General features: G+C 48.0%; 1 protein-coding gene across 2 annotated transcripts in view; it reads left to right on the top strand.

Moving 5' to 3' along the window:
• Nucleotides 1-16,696, top strand: part of LOC145362011 (uncharacterized) — a 90,367-nt gene that overhangs the window by 23,200 nt on the left and 50,471 nt on the right. For both annotated transcript variants that reach the window (XM_080218035.1, XM_080218036.1), the window contains 11 exons: nucleotides 78-131; nucleotides 1,281-1,334; nucleotides 1,468-1,521; nucleotides 3,506-3,550; nucleotides 3,747-3,800; nucleotides 4,281-4,325; nucleotides 5,585-5,638; nucleotides 11,328-11,426; nucleotides 12,024-12,068; nucleotides 14,687-14,785; nucleotides 16,067-16,120. In XM_080218035.1, the coding sequence (XP_080074161.1) occupies nucleotides 78-131; nucleotides 1,281-1,334; nucleotides 1,468-1,521; nucleotides 3,506-3,550; nucleotides 3,747-3,800; nucleotides 4,281-4,325; nucleotides 5,585-5,638; nucleotides 11,328-11,426; nucleotides 12,024-12,068; nucleotides 14,687-14,785; nucleotides 16,067-16,120 (657 nt within the window). The remainder of the gene's footprint in view (nucleotides 1-77; nucleotides 132-1,280; nucleotides 1,335-1,467; nucleotides 1,522-3,505; nucleotides 3,551-3,746; nucleotides 3,801-4,280; nucleotides 4,326-5,584; nucleotides 5,639-11,327; nucleotides 11,427-12,023; nucleotides 12,069-14,686; nucleotides 14,786-16,066; nucleotides 16,121-16,696) is intronic.

Below are 16,696 nucleotides of genomic sequence, written 5' to 3' on the forward strand. Positions count from 1 at the left end.
ACCTTTAATTGTCACCTTTTAATGTACCGCACAGTAACACAGGTTGGGCTAACACGGTGACTCCATTTCTCCCGCAGGGCGAGGCTGGAAAACCCGGAAAAGCAGGAGAACGTGGACCCCCAGGGCCACAGGTATGGCAACATCCTAACTGACCAAACAGTAAATACCTTGGATTCAATATTTCAAGCTGATATGACAGGCATGACCCTGGCTCATGGGCTTATAAAATCTACACTCTGCTCACAAACCAGAGCAGGAAGGGACAAGGCTCCAGGGCCTACAGTCTGGCACGCTCTGCCGCTGCTGCCAGCAGGAATGTTGGCGCTAAGCCACAGGCAACATCGGAGAATCCCGGCCCATACGGGAACGCGACAAATCACAATGACGCACAAGAAATGAAAAGAAGTTGAACTAGGGTTAATCCAATCCGGAAAAGTCCAAGGAACTTTAGTTTGTTTTAAAGTAACTCTTCAGATTGCACTTCTGGTCCCTATGGATGCAAAGATTTCGCCTTTTCTGTTGTGCAGTGCCCCTCTTCCATCATCCAGGGAAACACGTCCCTTCATGACCATTAATTGTTTGTCCATTTGAGTGACAATTTGGTTCCGCATTTCAAAATCTCCGTCAGGAGTTATAAACAGAGTTTACAGTATGGCTGGAATTTTCCAGTCCTGCCCGCCACAGGAAACAGAGCGGGCTGTGGAAAGTCCGTTGATCCCGGGTGAGATTTTACGGCCGAGCGAGAACGTAAAGTCCCGCCCATTGAATGAATACAGTGTTCCAGCACTGATATGAAAGCCAGAACATGCTGTGTTACATTTAGCACCCAATGAAGTGCAAACCTGAGCAATTTTGTAACTGCAAACCAGTATATGTGACGGTGTCTCAGACCCTAACAGTGACGACAGGATCATATTCTATTTACATGACATATAACTGCAATCCAGTTTGCACGATATGACGTTAAAGGCTTATCAAACTCTTTGGCAACATTGGGTGCAATTTTACCCGCAGGATTTGTCCGATCCCGCCCGAGGCCAACGGAAAATGCCGTTCTCCGAGCCTCGCGCGCCCCCGGATTCGGGTCGGGCCGGTAAAATTCCAGCCATTATCTATTCATAACAAGTAAATACTGGGAAATTAAGTATCCGCACCAGGTCCTACAGGCCGAAGCAAAGTCAACTTGAGGTGTTCTTTAGAAAATGGAATGCTCTCCGGACAATTTACGATAATGTCGCCGAACCTGTACCTCAGTCTCCTTGTCTCCTCTGTTTTCCCAGGGTGCTCGTGGCTTCCCAGGAACTCCAGGACTTCCAGGTGTCAAAGGTCACAGGGTCAGTACCTCCGCCAAATGGGACGCGCGAACCTTTTGTTCATAAATGCATGCAGTAACACACGGCAAAAAAAATTAGATTTCAAAGCCATTGGATTAAATAAGTGATTCGAGCCTCTGTTTTTACTCCACAGGGTTACCCAGGTCTTGATGGTGCCAAAGGTGAAGCTGGTGCTGCAGGCGTAAAGGTACAGAAAATACTCACTTAAGTCTAACTTGCGATCAAACTCAGAATGTTTGATGTTCCTATCTTCTGGAACACCTCCCCGAACAGAGATATTCTAGTTTCAGATCCAGAGAAATGTACCAGTTTCAGATAAAACTAGACAGAGGGATACCAAGTTGGGATAGGATTGAGTTCATTCGAGGGTAGGCCTGTGCAGAAATGGATTGTGTCAGAACACAGACTGGACAGAAGTACTGGGCCAGGCCTGTATATAGACATTTTGTACACTTATGTGTTGAAAAATATGCTAAATATCCCAATCGGGATGAAGCCTAGTCTCCCCTCAATCTGGTTTCCAATGTGGAATGCCATAAGCATAGACAAGGGTCATGGGTAGAGAGGGGACTCACAATGTTAAAATGGCGGCACGGGCTTGTTGGGCTGAAGGGCCTGTTTCCCGGGCTGTGTTGTTCTATGTTCAGTGCCTTGGTCTTGGATAGGCCTGTGTTAAAATGTGCTTGCACTGAAACATGTTAGTCTGATTTGATCTAACCCACATTCAAGGCCCTGGCTGAAGTTAATGCCAGCACATATTGTGACCTGAACTTTCTTTCAAGAATCTGTGACACGGTGGCACAGTGGTTAGCACTGCTGCCTCACAGCGCGAGGGAGCCAGGTTCGATTCCCGGCTTGCACCTGTGCGGAGTCTGCACGTTCTCCCCGTGTCCATTTGCTCCGGTTTCCTCCCACAGTTCGAAAGATGTGCTGGTTAGGGTGGATTGGCCATGCTAAATTCTCCCTCAGTGTACCCAAACAGGAGTATGGCGACTGGGGGATTTTCACAGTAACTTCATTGCAATGTTAATGTAAGCCTACTTGTGGCACTAATAAACAAAGTTTAAAAAAAATCATTGTTTAAAATCAGCATATTTTGGAATTTGCAAAAAAGTAAATAAATTTCATCCTCCATATATTAATTAAGTGCACTGGGCTAAGGAATTTCTTGTCCCAGAAATCAATTATTCAAAGGATTTCCAAGCACTTGTGCTTTCTAGGAAGGCTCAGAGACTAGGAATGAATGGGCTGAGTGAGCAGCTGTGGAAAAGGGAAGCTCCCTGTGCGCGCGCACGCCCCCCCCCACCCCACCAGTGAAAGTGACTTCTGTCAGTCAGAGGACTTCAAAGGGGTCTTCCCACACCTGCAGCTTCTGACAGAGAGAAAGGGGAATCTCTTCTGCAGAATGGAGTGCTGCTGGGATTTGCCAAGTGTCCAGTGGGGCAACGGAAAATTAAAAGTGACCAGGCCACCTCAAAGTTTTCACAGACCAGAGTGAAGATTTTGACTAGAGAAATGCCTGAAATCACCATGCCAGTAATATTTAAAAAACTTGTTGAGGTTTTGAAGGGTTTTTGAGACAGATCCCAGGGGCGGCGGTGGTGGTGGCAGCTGTAGGGGAAGGGCTGTATCACAAAATGGGAGAGAGAGAAAGGCAGGATGAGCAGCCCTACCTTCAGTCATTGTTTCAGGAGTGGGAAGGGAGTGGTTTGTCATTGAAATGGTGGTTGGGATGGAGTCAGAGATCACGGCACGGTGGTTAGCACTGCTGCCTCTCAGCACCAGGGACACGGGCTCGATTCCTGGCTTGGGTCTGTGTGGAGTCTACACATTCTCTCCGTGTCTGCGTGGTTTTCTCCTGGGTGCTCCGGTTTCCTCCCACAGACTGAAAGACGTGCTGGTTAGGGGCTGTGTTAAATTCTCCCTCAGTGTACCCGAACAGGAGCGTGGCGACTGGGGGATTTTCACAGTAACTTCATTGCGGTGTTAATGTAAGCCTACTTGTGGCACGTTTTTTAAAAAAAAGCCTAACAGCAAAGTAGCTGACAATTTAAGATGGGACACCCACTCCGTGAGGATAGTCATTCACAAATGTTTGGAGATTTTCTGTTCTTTAAGCTGCACTTTGTCCAGTGACCATTTTCTAACTCTTTGCTTTTATTTCCAAACAGGGTGAAGCAGGTGCAGCTGGAGAGAATGGCGCTCCTGGTCCACTGGTGAGTCTGAATTACCCACTCAACTGCCAAGAATTGTCCTTTTTTTTCAGAAAACCGCGAGGGATGAAACCTTTTTTTTTGCAATTTAACCGTGTCAATTCATCACTCTGTTGTCATATTTCACAATCGACGATTTGCCAGTGGCAATGGGGTGGCCGGCACAAGACTCAAAGGGGCTTCTCTCTTTGCTTTGCAGGGTCCACGTGGTCTGCCTGGTGAGAGGGGTCGTCCCGGACCTCCTGGTTCAGCCGTAAGTAGGACGCCAATCTTCGGACTGGATTAATAGAAACGGCAGTCACCGATATCGAAGCGCGTGTCGCCTGACGCGTACACAGCCAATTTGCGCGGGGTCGCAGCTTTCAATCAGCTAAAAAAACGTTTGCTTTGTAAATTGGTCGGATAAAGGCAGGGGCGGAGAAGGGAAGGGGAAAAGGGCAGTCAAACGCTCATTGGGAGAGCCAGATTCTGGAATGGCCAGGGTTCTCCAATTTCGCCACAGCTGGGATTCTCCCTTCCCGCGAAAGTCAAATCCTCTGTCCTCGCTGGAGGAGACGTGAGTGTCCGGCGAATTCCGGCCATCGGAAAGAATCGGAACATCTTCCCCTCGGCGCACTGATTATTGCTGCATCTGTAGTAACACACAGTCAAATCCTGAGCTCTTTGCAGGTAATAATGTATTTAAGACGACGCAATTTTGCTTGAGTGCTGATCCTGTATCTTTGATTTACAGGGAGCCCGCGGAAATGATGGTCTACCTGGTCCAGCTGGTCCTCCTGTAAGTATCCCAGGTTACATCGACATTTAAACCGTATGTCGGCACGGTAGCACAGTGGTTAGCATTGCTGCTTCACAGTGCCAGGGACCTGGGTTTGATTCCTAGCTCGGGTCACTGTCTGTGTGGAGTTTACACATTCTCCTCGTGTCTGCGTGGGTTTCCTCCGGGTGCTCCGGTTTCCTCCCACAGTCCAAAGATGTGCGGGTTAGGTTGATTGGCCGTGCTAAAATTGCCCCTTAATGTCCTGAGGTGCGTAGGTTAGAGAGATTAGTGAGTAAATATGTAGGGATATGGGGGTAGGGCCTGGGTGGGATTGTGGTTGGTGCTGACGCGATGGGCCGAATGGCCCCTTTCTTCACTGTAGGGTTCTATGATTCAATGATATCCAGGTGTAGACGCTCTGTCAAAAACGTGTAATCATATATAAAAAAAAGAGCATTTGTACTCACTGCCCACTTTCATTTTTGTCACCTTTGTTGGTTTTTCAAAGGTAAAATGTAAAACAATTCCAAATATTTGGCTCATTGTCCATTGCAATATAGTCACAATTAAACCCAGCCCAGACAATAAGGTACTGTCATTCAAACCTCATGGATTCAAAGAAAGATGTTTAAGTTTTGGGCAGCACAGGGGTTAGCACTGCTGCCTCACAGCGCCAGGGACCCGGGTTCGATTCTGGCCTTGGGAAACTGTGTGGAGTTTGCTCTTTGTCTGCGTGGATTTCCTTCAGGTGCTCCAGTTTCCTCCCACAGTCTGAAAGGTCTGTAGATTAGGTGGATTGACCATGCTAAATTGTCTCTTAGTGACCAAAGATGTGCAGGTTAGGTAGATTGGCCATGCTAAATTGTCCCTTAGTGTCAAAAGGTGTGTAGGTTAGGTGGATTGGCCATGCTAAATTGCCCCTTAGTGTCAAAAGATGTGTAGGTTAGGGTGGATTGGCCGTGCTAAATTGCCCCTAATGCCGGGGGATTAGCAGGGAAATACTTGGGGGGTGGTTACGGGAATAGGGCCTGAGTGGGATCGTATTCAGTACAGACTTGATGGGCCAAATGGCCTCCTCCTGCACTGAAGGGATTCTGTGATTCTAAGTTAGTTTTCTTCTTGAAGGTTGGAACACAGCAATCCACTGGCACCCTTTTGGGTTGTGAAAGATAAAAAATAAATCTTTTGTATTGTTTCTTAAAGCTGGCTAATTCTTTTCAGATGTCGGTTTTGTCTCCCTCTGCGTTGATTAAATATTTCTTTTTCCCCCCCCTCAGGGTCCGGTCGGTCCAGCTGGTGCTCCCGGTTTCCCAGGCGCTCCAGGCTCGAAGGTGAGTGGAGACCAGTTTATGACTGAAGTTGTCCTGTGCTGCTGACAGCCTGAATGAGCAGTGGTGCTCATGACATTCCTCTCTCAGGGTGGGGAGGCTGGGGGAACTGCTCTGAATATTAAGAGATGCAGAGGCCCCCTTTCTTTCTCCTTGCCCGTCCTTCCCCTTGCAGTCCAGAGGAGTGAAAGACAGAGAGAAATGTATCGAGGGCGAGAAAGAAACTTGTCAGGATAACGAGCAGGAATTCCAGCTTTCGAGAGCCACAGGCTGATTAAATAAAATAAGCCTTTGAGTTTGGAGGTCACCCAGGAGATAAACTGGGAGGTGGAATTTGAGGCCACAGGCAAGGTTCTTTCACCAGTTGCATAACTGGGACACAAGGGGATTTACCGGCCCCAAAGTTGGAAAATCCCGTTCAAAGTCCTTTGCGTGGCCCAAATCCTGCCCACTACGATGGCCATGGCAGACAGGACGATAAGATTCCACTCATAGCCGGAGATGCAGACCAACCAGCGTGATTTATTGACACCCCCCTGCACGTGGGATACTTGACAGGACCCGGTCACCTCGATGTCTCTCGAAATACATACTCTAAAAGACTCCCAAGATGTTATCGTTGGGAAAGAATGGCCAATCAATTCGGAAAAACAAGGATGGTTAACTCTCCCGTCAGAGAGCTTACCTATTATCCTTTAACCTGGCCCAGACAGTGCGTGGAAGGCCCGCACGTGACTTGGATTTTCCTTACCCTTCCCTTACCTTTTTAGATTAAAAAAGACACATTTTAAAATATCATTTCATCTCAATAGAAATGTGTGTTCTGCACAAAACTATCTCCTCACAACAGCTTATATTTTTATAGCACCACACAGCCGAATATTTTTCACGGGAGTGATATATCATGGCACCACAAGGTGATATTAGAAACTAGAAGCAGGAGGAGGCCATTCAGCCCTTCGATCCTGCTCCACCATTCATTCTGATCACAGCTGATCATCCAACTCAATTTCCTGATTCCCCCTTCCTCCCCATATCCTCGATCCCTTTAGCCCCAAGAGTGATATCTAATTTCTTCCTAAAATCAGACGTTTTGGCCTCAACTACTTTCTGTGGGAGTGAATTCCACACATTCCCCACCCTCTGGGTGAAGAAATTTCTCCTCACCTCAGTCCTAAAAGGTTTACCCCTTATCCTCAAACTATAACCCCCTAGTTCTGGACTCCCCCCACCATCGGGAACATTCTTTCTGAATCTACCCTGTCTAACCCTGTTAGAATTTTATAAGTTTACCCCTTATCCACAAACTATAACCCCTAGTTCTGGCTGAGGTTATTCACAAAGTCCCTGCCTGCCTTCTCAGCCTTGCCCCTCGCCTGAGGTGTGGTTACCCTCAGGTTAAATCGCTACCAGTCAGCCCTCTCCCCTCAAAGCGGAAAGCAGTAACCTGGGACTAATATCGACTTGACCTTTTAACAGTTAATATGCTGGGTGGGATTTTCTGCACCTCCAGCTGTGCGTCTCACAGCATCTCTGCCATTAGCCCAATGGTGGGATCTTCCAGTCCACCCGCTGTCAGTGGAGTTTCCTGTTTCACCCACCCTCCTGCAGCCAGGAAACCCGTGGCGGAGGTTCCCGCCATCGGTGGAACCGGAACAGCCGCCGGCGGAAATGGCTGAAAAGTTCCGGCCACTGTTTGTCATCTCATTGCTGCTTTTGTTGGAAAATGATTCACGTAGGGCTCTATGCTTCAGAAGCAATTCACTATTTAAAGCACTTCTGATGGGTGATATGTAAATGTAGCACATTGGTCGTGGGAAACTGTTACACTGCATTTATTGCATAGCCCTGTTTGCCCTGAGAACAGTATCAGAGTCAATCGCAGCGGCGAACTGGAATCACGCGGCGAACAGACTTGGTAGGAGTGGCAGCCTTCCTTCCCCTGAAGGAGATTAGTGAGCCAGTTGGATTTTTATGACAAAAATCCCTCGCAAATTAAGCGCAAGTTTTTGTGCTTAATTCTTCTGCTGCCTGACACAGATGATCCCCTTAAAAGAGGCCACAGATGACCCAGGATGCTTTTGGTTTCACCATTTGCTGAAGTGACCTATGATCTCTGAGTGACATGCCCATTGTTAGGCCACAGCTGGAGCACTGTGTGCAGTTCTGGTCACCACATTATAGGAAGGATGTGATTGCATTGGAGGCGGTGCTGAGGAGATTCACCAGGATGCTGCCTGGGATGGAGCAGTTAAGTTGTGAAGGGAGGTTGGATAGGTTTGGGTTGTTTTCTCTGGAGCAGAGAAGGCTGAGGGGGACCTGATCGAGGTGTATAAGAGTATGAGGGACAGAGTGGATAGGGAGCAGCTGTTCTCCTTAGTTGAAGGGTCAGTCACGAGGGGACATAGGTTCAAGGTGAGGGGCAGGAAGTTTAGGGGCTGAGGAAAATCCTTTTTACCCAGAGGGTGGTGAGGGCCTGGAATGCACTGCCTGGGAGGGTGGGGGAGGCCTCACATCCTTTAAAAAGTACCCGTTTGAGCACTTGGCACATCATAACATTCAGGGCCAAGAGCTGGGAAATGGAATTAGATGGGAGGTCAGGTGTTTCGAACGTGTCGGTGTGGATTTGATGGGCCGAAGGGCCTCTTCTGCACTGTATGATTCATTACCGTAATCCAAATAGCTTTCTTTGATGCTGGTTGGTGTAACATTTGGGAAAACTCTAATTCACCTTTCACTGATGGCCCACAGCTAATCGAATATTCCGTACTGCCGACACATCTCACCGTGACCCTTCACTAAAATTCCAAATTAAAATGCAAAGTAGGTTCTCAGATGGAACCCCAGTAAATGATCCAGAAATGCAGTAGGGAAGAGTGTTTTCCCAATAAATCAGGCTCAATCTGAACATTATTCTTCACTTCAATTCAGTCCCCTCGTGTTACTCCAGCAGATTTAGTCCAATGGTCCTGTTTAACTATAACTAAGGGTTCTGGAACTGTCTTGAACTGCTGCTCTCTTCAGACTTGATGCAAGTGTTTGTGTTCTTCCAAACTAAAATTTGACAGATGCATCTTGCTGCTGTGTAAGGGCGGCACGGTGGTTAGCACTGCTGCCTCACAGCACCAGGGACCTGGGGTTCAATTCCCGGCTCGGGTCACTGTCCGTTCCCCCTGTGTCTGCGTGGGGTTCCTCCGGTTTCCTTCCACACTCCAGAGATGTGCAGGTTAGGTGGATTGGCCATGCTAAATTGAGCCAAGTGTCTGGGGAACTAGCTATGGGTTACGGGGATAGGGCCTGGGTGGGATTGTGGTCAGTGTAGACTCGATGGGCCAAATGGTCTCCTTCTGCACTATAGGATTCCGTGATTAAATATGTGGAATTACAGGGATAGGGCCTGGGTGGGATTGTGGTCAGTGCAGATTAGAATGGCCTCCTTCTGCAATGTAGGGATTCTATGATTCGAAAGTGCCATCTGGAGTACAATTGGTGCAATTCTCACCACTTGATCTCACACTTATTCGACCTTTATTTCATTTTGATATTCATTCAATGGATGTGGGCATTGCTGGCTGACCATCTTGCCCATCCCTAATTGTCCCTTGAGAAGGTGGTGGGTGATCCACCTTCTTAACCATGTTAAGTTGCCCCTTAATGTCCAAAGATGTGCAGGTTAGATGGATTGGCCATGCTAAATTGCCCCTTAGTGTCAGGGGAACTAGCAGGGTAAATACTTGGGGTTAAGGGATAGGGATTGTGGTCATTGCAAACTTGATGGGCCAAATGGCCTCATTGTGCACTGCAGGGATTCTGTGCTTCCATGATCCAAAGATATTTGGGGAAGTTGTATTGCAGAGATGCAGGCTCTAGTCTTCCCATCAGCCCTGGATGTAGTGTAGGGCAGGAGGATTGCAATTGTTACCCGCATTGGGTGCAAGGACATGCCCAGGAACCACAGGCCAGTCAGTTTAATCTCAAGTGATGGGGAACCTTTTCGAGGAGTCACTTGCAAGAGTGTGGATTAATTGAGGAATGACAGTGCAGATTAGTTCAAAACAAGGTCATGTTTAGGGAACTTTCTGATGGAGTAACAGAGGAGGCTGATGAAGGAATATGGTCTGTGTGATCTTCCAAAAGGTTTTATACAAAATGCCGCATGATTGGCTGGAATTTTACTACCTATCTGTTTGTAAAACAGGGTCAGTGAAAATGATTTCTGAAAAAGATGGACATTTGTTAGACTTCATCATCCTTCCCTGTTCCTTAAGGTCATTCTTAAATACATCACCAATTTCCCCATATTCTATTATTTCCCTGTGTATCAATTTCATTGGAATACTATACAAACTCTGTGGATTGTGCACTTAGGTTAAAAGGTGTCTAAATTCTGGGACCTGCACCCTTACGTATACATATATATCTCCTGCACCCTCAGTGAGGGAATTCACCCATAGTGTTATCTCCAAATTTGCAGATGATACAAAGTTGGGTGGGAGGGTGAGGAGGATGCAGAGATGCTTCAGTGTGATTTGGACAGGCTGAGTGTGGGGCATCTGCATGGCAGGTGCAGTATAATGTGGATAAATGTGAGGTTATCCACTTTGGTAGCAATAATCGGAAGACAGATTATTATTTGAATGGGAGTAAGTTGAGAGGTGGGTACTCAACAAGACCTTGGTCCTTGTGCATCAGTCACAGAAAGATTGCGTGCAGGTACAACAGACAGTAAAGAAAGCAAATGGTATGTCGGCCTTTATAGACTATGAGGCACAACTAGTGCATGGATACAAGTCATTCCAAATGATATAGCTAAAGACCTTTACCGATACATTTATGACCCATACTCAGGTGAATTGGTACAGATTACGATGATGGATATGACATTTGTCCATTCTACTGGCCGTGCCCCTTAATCATAATGTGCCATTGAGATTATTTATTGAGAGATTAACCCTCCCCATCTCCAGTAGCATTCTGCACCTTGTGCCACTCAGTATGTTTGGCACATTGGTTAGGGGAAATGAAAGACTTAGCTGGTGAGGAGTTCTTGAGGGTGTTGTAAATGAATGTGATTTAATTTATACGACTTCAATGACTCTGCTGATGAATCATTGAACCTTAATAGGTGGCACTGTCACTCATTGGGTACAGATATTTGCAACTTACCCATAACCCAAGACTTTCCCTTTTACATTAGGGAAGCTTTATTTTCAATAGTGGAGATAATCTAGCAATTATCACTAGAATATTAATCTGGAAACTCAGCTAATGTTCTGGGGATCCAGGTTCAAATCCCACCATGACAGATGGTGAAATTTGAATTAAGAATCTACTGATGACCATGAAACCATTGTCGGAAAAGCCCATCTGCTTCAGTGATGTCCCTTTTTGTGGAGATGCCGGTGTTGGACTGGAGTGGGCACAGTAAGAAGTCTCTCAACACCAGGTTAAAGTCCAACAGGTTTATTTGATATCACGAACTTTTGGAGTGCTGCTCCTCAAGATACAACATCACTCACCTGATGAAGGAGCAATGCTGCAAAAGTTCATGATACTAAATAAACCTCTTTTTTTGATCAAATATTTATCTATCTCTCTCTTGAATCCCTTGACGTATCTTTGGATGGTGGTAGAGAGTGGCACGCCTATCTGCACATTGTCCTGATGTCTGTTCCCTCTTCACTCCACACAGGGAGAAGCTGGTCCAACTGGTGCTCGTGGCCCCGAGGGCGCTCAGGGATCAAGAGGAGAGTCCGGAAGCCCTGGATCCCCAGGCCCTGCTGGAGCTCCGGTAAGTTCCTGAATCCATCGTCCATGCGCTTTGGAATTCTCGCTGTCTGCGCGAAGAGCGCTATCGGCCATTGCGCAATCACAGATCGAATAACAAGTGGGCAATCTTTGTTTGTTGACTGTCCTCAGGCTATTTGACTGTGGTGGATAGTCACAGCTCACACCAAGTTGTTAGATATTTCCCGACTCAAACCCAAAGGTCCAGTTGTAATGGGCAGCATGGACAAGTTGGGCCGAAGGGCCTGTTTCCATGCTGTAAACCTCTATGACTAGTTTAACTTGCTGAGCGAATTTGTTCAGAATTTACGTCCAATTCAATTTGTAGATTGCTGACTCAAAATATTGGAAACTAGACATGAGAAACGGTGGAATCGAAACCGTGAATCTTCAATGTCATTTATAAGGTGGGAATTTTACCGGCACGTCCACCCGAGGTTTGTACGATCCTGCTCGAGGCTGATGGAGAGTGCTGTTCTCCGAGCCAGTAAAATTCCGGCTCCTGTATCATTTTAACCTTTTATTTTCGAATGGAAGCCCATTTTGGGTTTTGATGTTGCTGCGTTACAATAATGTGTCCTCTCTCTGTCTCTCCTTTCAGGGTAACCCTGGTACTGATGGAATTCCTGGAGCTAAAGGTTCTGCTGTGAGTGTTGCTTACTTCTGAGCTTCTTGATGATTAAGAGTATATGATCGATTGAAATTCCTAAATGTCAAAATAAGTTTGAACTGGGAACTGTTTAATCCTAACTTCATTTTTCAAAAAGTGTAGGGAATTCTAGAGCTGTGACTCAATGGTGTAGAGGGAGACTGAAATGGTCTTTAGCAGGGATTGACTGGCATTAGACAACTCCCCCACTCCCCCCACCACCCACTCCCTCCACCCAAGGTCCTTAAACTCCTCCCTGGTCTCTCCCAAACCCGCTGGAACTCACTGCCCCTGGGACCCAGTTTCAATCCAGCCTTGGTCACTGTCTGTGTGGAGTCTGCACATTCTCCCCATGTCTGCATGGGTTTCCTCCGGGTGCTCTGGTTTCTTCCCACAGTCCGAAAGACGTGTTGGGTGGATTGGCCGTGCTAAATTCTCCCTCGTCCCCGAACAGGAGTGTGGCGACTAGGGGATTTTCCACAGTAACTTCATTGCAGTGTTAATGTAAGCCTACTTGTGACACAAATAAATAAACTGATGATGGGGAACGTGCTCTTACAATTGACAATAGCTTGTCCGGCAAACCAAATATTGATCTTTGAACAATCGGGTCAATAACGCCCAGGGCGCGATGTTCCGGCAGCGCTCGCCCCGAAATCGGAAAATCCCACCCGGGGTCCACGGGTGGGATTCGCCCCTTGCCGTCTCCGATTCTCGTGGCAGGCAGAATGGGAACATTCCACCCCACTCCCCACCCTCCCACCTCCCCTTTCAGTGTGGTCTTAGATACAACATGAGGCCAATGCAGTTGGACAGTGAGATATCAAGAGTAAAAATGGCCGAGGATGAGTGCTTGCCTGTGTAAAGGGAATGCCAGGGTATGCTGTTACAGTTTCCTGCTGGTGAGTCTAAACACAGGGTTCGTAAGCTGCCTGGCTTCCCTGTAACTTACTGCCTGCCCGTGACCTGTCTTCCATTGCCAGCAGGAGAGTGGAGGGTTTGGGTGGCCTGCCTCCTCTTAAGCCTGTTGAGGCACTTAAGTTGCCACTTAATGGCCAGTTGAATGCTTCATCCCATCTCCGCCGCAATGGTGTTGGGAGAGACCTCAGTGGAGCGGGTAGCGTGGCATCTTTCGCTGGGAAGGCTGGCATTGGAGGTGGTACAGGGTATCTCCTTTTGGGGAGGCTTCCTGTGCCTATCAGAGGCACTCCCCATTTCCCCCTGCCCATTCCCTCCACCCAAGTCGTACCTTCCTTTAACTCCTCCCCGGTCCCTCCCAAACCCGCTGGAACTCACTGCCCCATAGCGCGGTGAATCATTGAATGGTTTCAAGAGACAGATAGATATATTTCTAATTTTAAAATGGGATAAAGGGATATGGGGAACAGATGGGGAGATGGATTTGGGAGCAGGGAGAGCTCAGCCATGATCGGATTGGATGGCGGGGCAGGCTCGAAGAGCTGAATTTGCCAACTTCTGCTCCTTTGTTCCTAATCCCTCGCTTCCCCCTCTGGGCCTGTCAGCCAGGTCTGGCCGATACACCATACGGGTCCGTTGCCACTGCCAGCGACAATGTGGCACTTGGGCAAATCCCCATTCACCGCAGCGGCGGATCTCGGCCGCGGGCAAGGTGTAGAATTCTGATCCACCTTCAATCTGCCCCCTGTCTCAGCTCCTCTTCTCTGGGAACTGGCTGCCGTTCCGGGAGCGGCCACTGTTGAACCTGGCGCTGCTGGGCCTTCCAGTGGCTGCCGCAACTTTTGGCGGTGGGACTTCCTCCCCGAATGGGGGCAAAAGTCTCACCCATAGCCAACGAACGTCCCTCTAACCATTGGGCAGCTGCGGAGCAGCCAGCATTAGCAGGGATGCCTTCCTTGGCTGGGATGGAAACTCCGAAAAATCCTGTCCCTTTAAAGAAGGACTTGCTGGATGCAGACGCGTTTCCTTCAAGGAATAACCAGAAGAACATAAGAAATTGGAGCAGGAGTCAGCGACTTGAGTCTGCTACTGCACACATGATCAGAACTGATCTCAACTGTACCATTCCACACAATCCCCACATCCCTTAATTTCCTTAGAACTGGATAACCTATCAACCTCTCTGCTGGATATTCTCAACAATTGAGAAGCTACTGTCCTCTGGTGTAGAGAAGCCCAATTGTCCTATACTTCTACAGACTATTAAACCCAAACTTTGACTTGAGTTTCTTTCCCATTTACTCTCTGCAAATGGCCTACACACTGGGCTCTTCAGTGAGATTTTTACACAATACCATCCCATGTGATCTGCTTCGGGTGGGATTTTTCTGGCCATGTTCGCTCCAAGACCTCAACAGACCTCTCCGTTGTCCGGCCCTCGCCCGCTCCGATTCCCGTGGGGTGGGAGGAATGGGGAAACTATCTCGGAGCAAAGGAACAGCATTGGGGTGTGTTGGGCTGCTTTCGGAGAGCTGGTGCTGCCTCGATGGGCCGAATGGCCTCTTGCTGCACTGTAGAGATTCTATGAAGCTGTTTATTACCTATTTTACCGAAAGATTCGTGTTGGCAGAGCCCAGGATCTTCTCACTGGCTCCCAGTCTACTGGTCGATGCTAATTTGCCATCTTCTCCTTCTAGGGCGCTCCTGGCATTGCTGGTGCTCCTGGTTTCCCTGGGCCACGTGGTCCCCCAGGCCCACAAGGTGCGACTGGCCCCCTCGGTCCTAAAGGTCAACAGGTAAGTGTAAATATTCAGCCTTTAAGAGCGTAACTCCTTTCTGAATGGACATGAAACATGAAGGCTGGAATTCCCCAGCTGTTCACGCTGGCAGCATTCTCCGGTCCTGCCGTCAGCGCACCCATGGGTTTTCCACCATTGTGGGGTGATGTCAATGGGAATGCTATGGTGGCACAGTGGTTAGCACTGCTGCCTCACAGCGCCAGGGTTCAATTCCTGGTTTGGGTCACTGTCTGTGTGGAGGTTGCACATTCTCCCCGTGTCTGCATGGGTTTCCTCCAGGTGCTCTGGTTTCCTCCCACAGTCCAAAGATGTGTGGGTTAGGTGGATTGGCCATGCTAAATTGCCCCTTAGTGTCCAAAAATGTGCAGGTTAGGTGGATTGGCCATGGTAAAATGCCCCTCAGGGTCATGGGGATTGGCAGCGTAAATATGTGGGGCTATGGAGATAGAGCCTGGGTGGGACTGTTGTCGGTGCAGGCTCGATGGGCAGAATGGCCACCTCCTACACTGTAGGGATTCTATAATGCTATCAGTAGGCCTATAAGGGCAGCATGGTAGCACAGTGGTTAGCACTGGTGCTTCACAGCTCCAGGGGCCTGAGTTCGATTTCCAGCTTGGGTCACTGCCTGTGCAGAGTCTGCACATTCTCCCCGTGTCTGCTTGGGTTTCCTCTGGGTGCTCCGGTTCCCTACCACAGTCCAAAGGTTGATTGGCTATTCTAAATTGCTCCTTACTGTTCCGGATTGCATAGGTTAGAGGGATTAGTGGGTAAATATGTAGGGATATGGGAGTAGGGCCTGGGTGGGATTGTGGTTGGTGCAGCCTCAATGGGCTGAATGACCTCTTTCTGCACTGTAGGATTCTATGATTCTATTGGACATGATAATAAGACTGAAACATGGACCAATTTAACAAGTGTGATAAATGTGTCCGTTACCTGCCCTTAAATTGCAACCAACCAATGGCATTAGTCTTTCCCCACAATGCCATCAGACCCCAAAACATCATCATCGGACACAATCCAAAGTTGGAAGGATTGAATGTAAAATAGCGCTTGGACATTTCCAATTCAAGTGGACAGTTTCTCACATCCACTGTTGTGCTATAGTTTTAAACTTAGGGTCAGTGTCTAAAGCCCTGGATCCTAGCTTTCGTTGGACAGGCCTCAACAGCAGGCCCAGAATGACATGGAGCAGCAAGTCTGCCCCACAGCTTGCGAACATCCCTTCCTGCTTCCCGATCCCTGACATCTAATCCTGATCTTTGTTTTGTCCAACAGGGTGAACCCGGTGTCCCAGGATTCAAGGGAGAAGCAGGCCCGAAAGGAGAATTTGTAAGTATTAAGCGTTCCAAGTATGGGTAACCCTTTTGATTCAAACTGTAAGAAATGTGAGGAGGTATTCTGGAGAAATTTGGTATTCAAAGAATAATCAAATTGTCGGAGTCTTAGGGGAGAGGTAAGTGTATGTAGAGGAAAAGAGATCCGGGAATGAAAGGCTTGAGGCGCTTTGGAGAACTCTTGGTCTTTACTCGATGGAATTTGGAAGGGTGAAGGAGGGGGATGGAATCTCATTGAAACTTACAGAATACTGAAAGGCCTGGACGTGGAGAAGATGTAGTAGGAGAGGCTAAGATCCGAGGGCACAGCCTCAGAGTAAAGAGACGCTTGAAAACCGAGAACAAGAAGTCATAGTCTTAGGATAAGGGGTAGCAAACTTCAAACAGAATTGAGGAGAAACTGCTTCTCCCAAAGGGTTGTGAATCTGTGGAATTTGCTACCCCAAACCATGGGGTGGATGTTAGGACAGTGAGTACATATAAGGAGGAGTTGGACAGATTTTTAATTGGGAATGGGGAGAAGGCAGGAAAATGGCGTCTCAGCCATGGCGGAGCGGACTCGATGGGCCGA

The sequence above is a fragment of the Carcharhinus amblyrhynchos genome, chromosome X (genome assembly GCF_965287045.1).
Source record: "Carcharhinus amblyrhynchos chromosome X, sCarAmb.v2.hapA, whole genome shotgun sequence".
Lineage (NCBI taxonomy): Eukaryota > Metazoa > Chordata > Chondrichthyes > Carcharhiniformes > Carcharhinidae > Carcharhinus > Carcharhinus amblyrhynchos.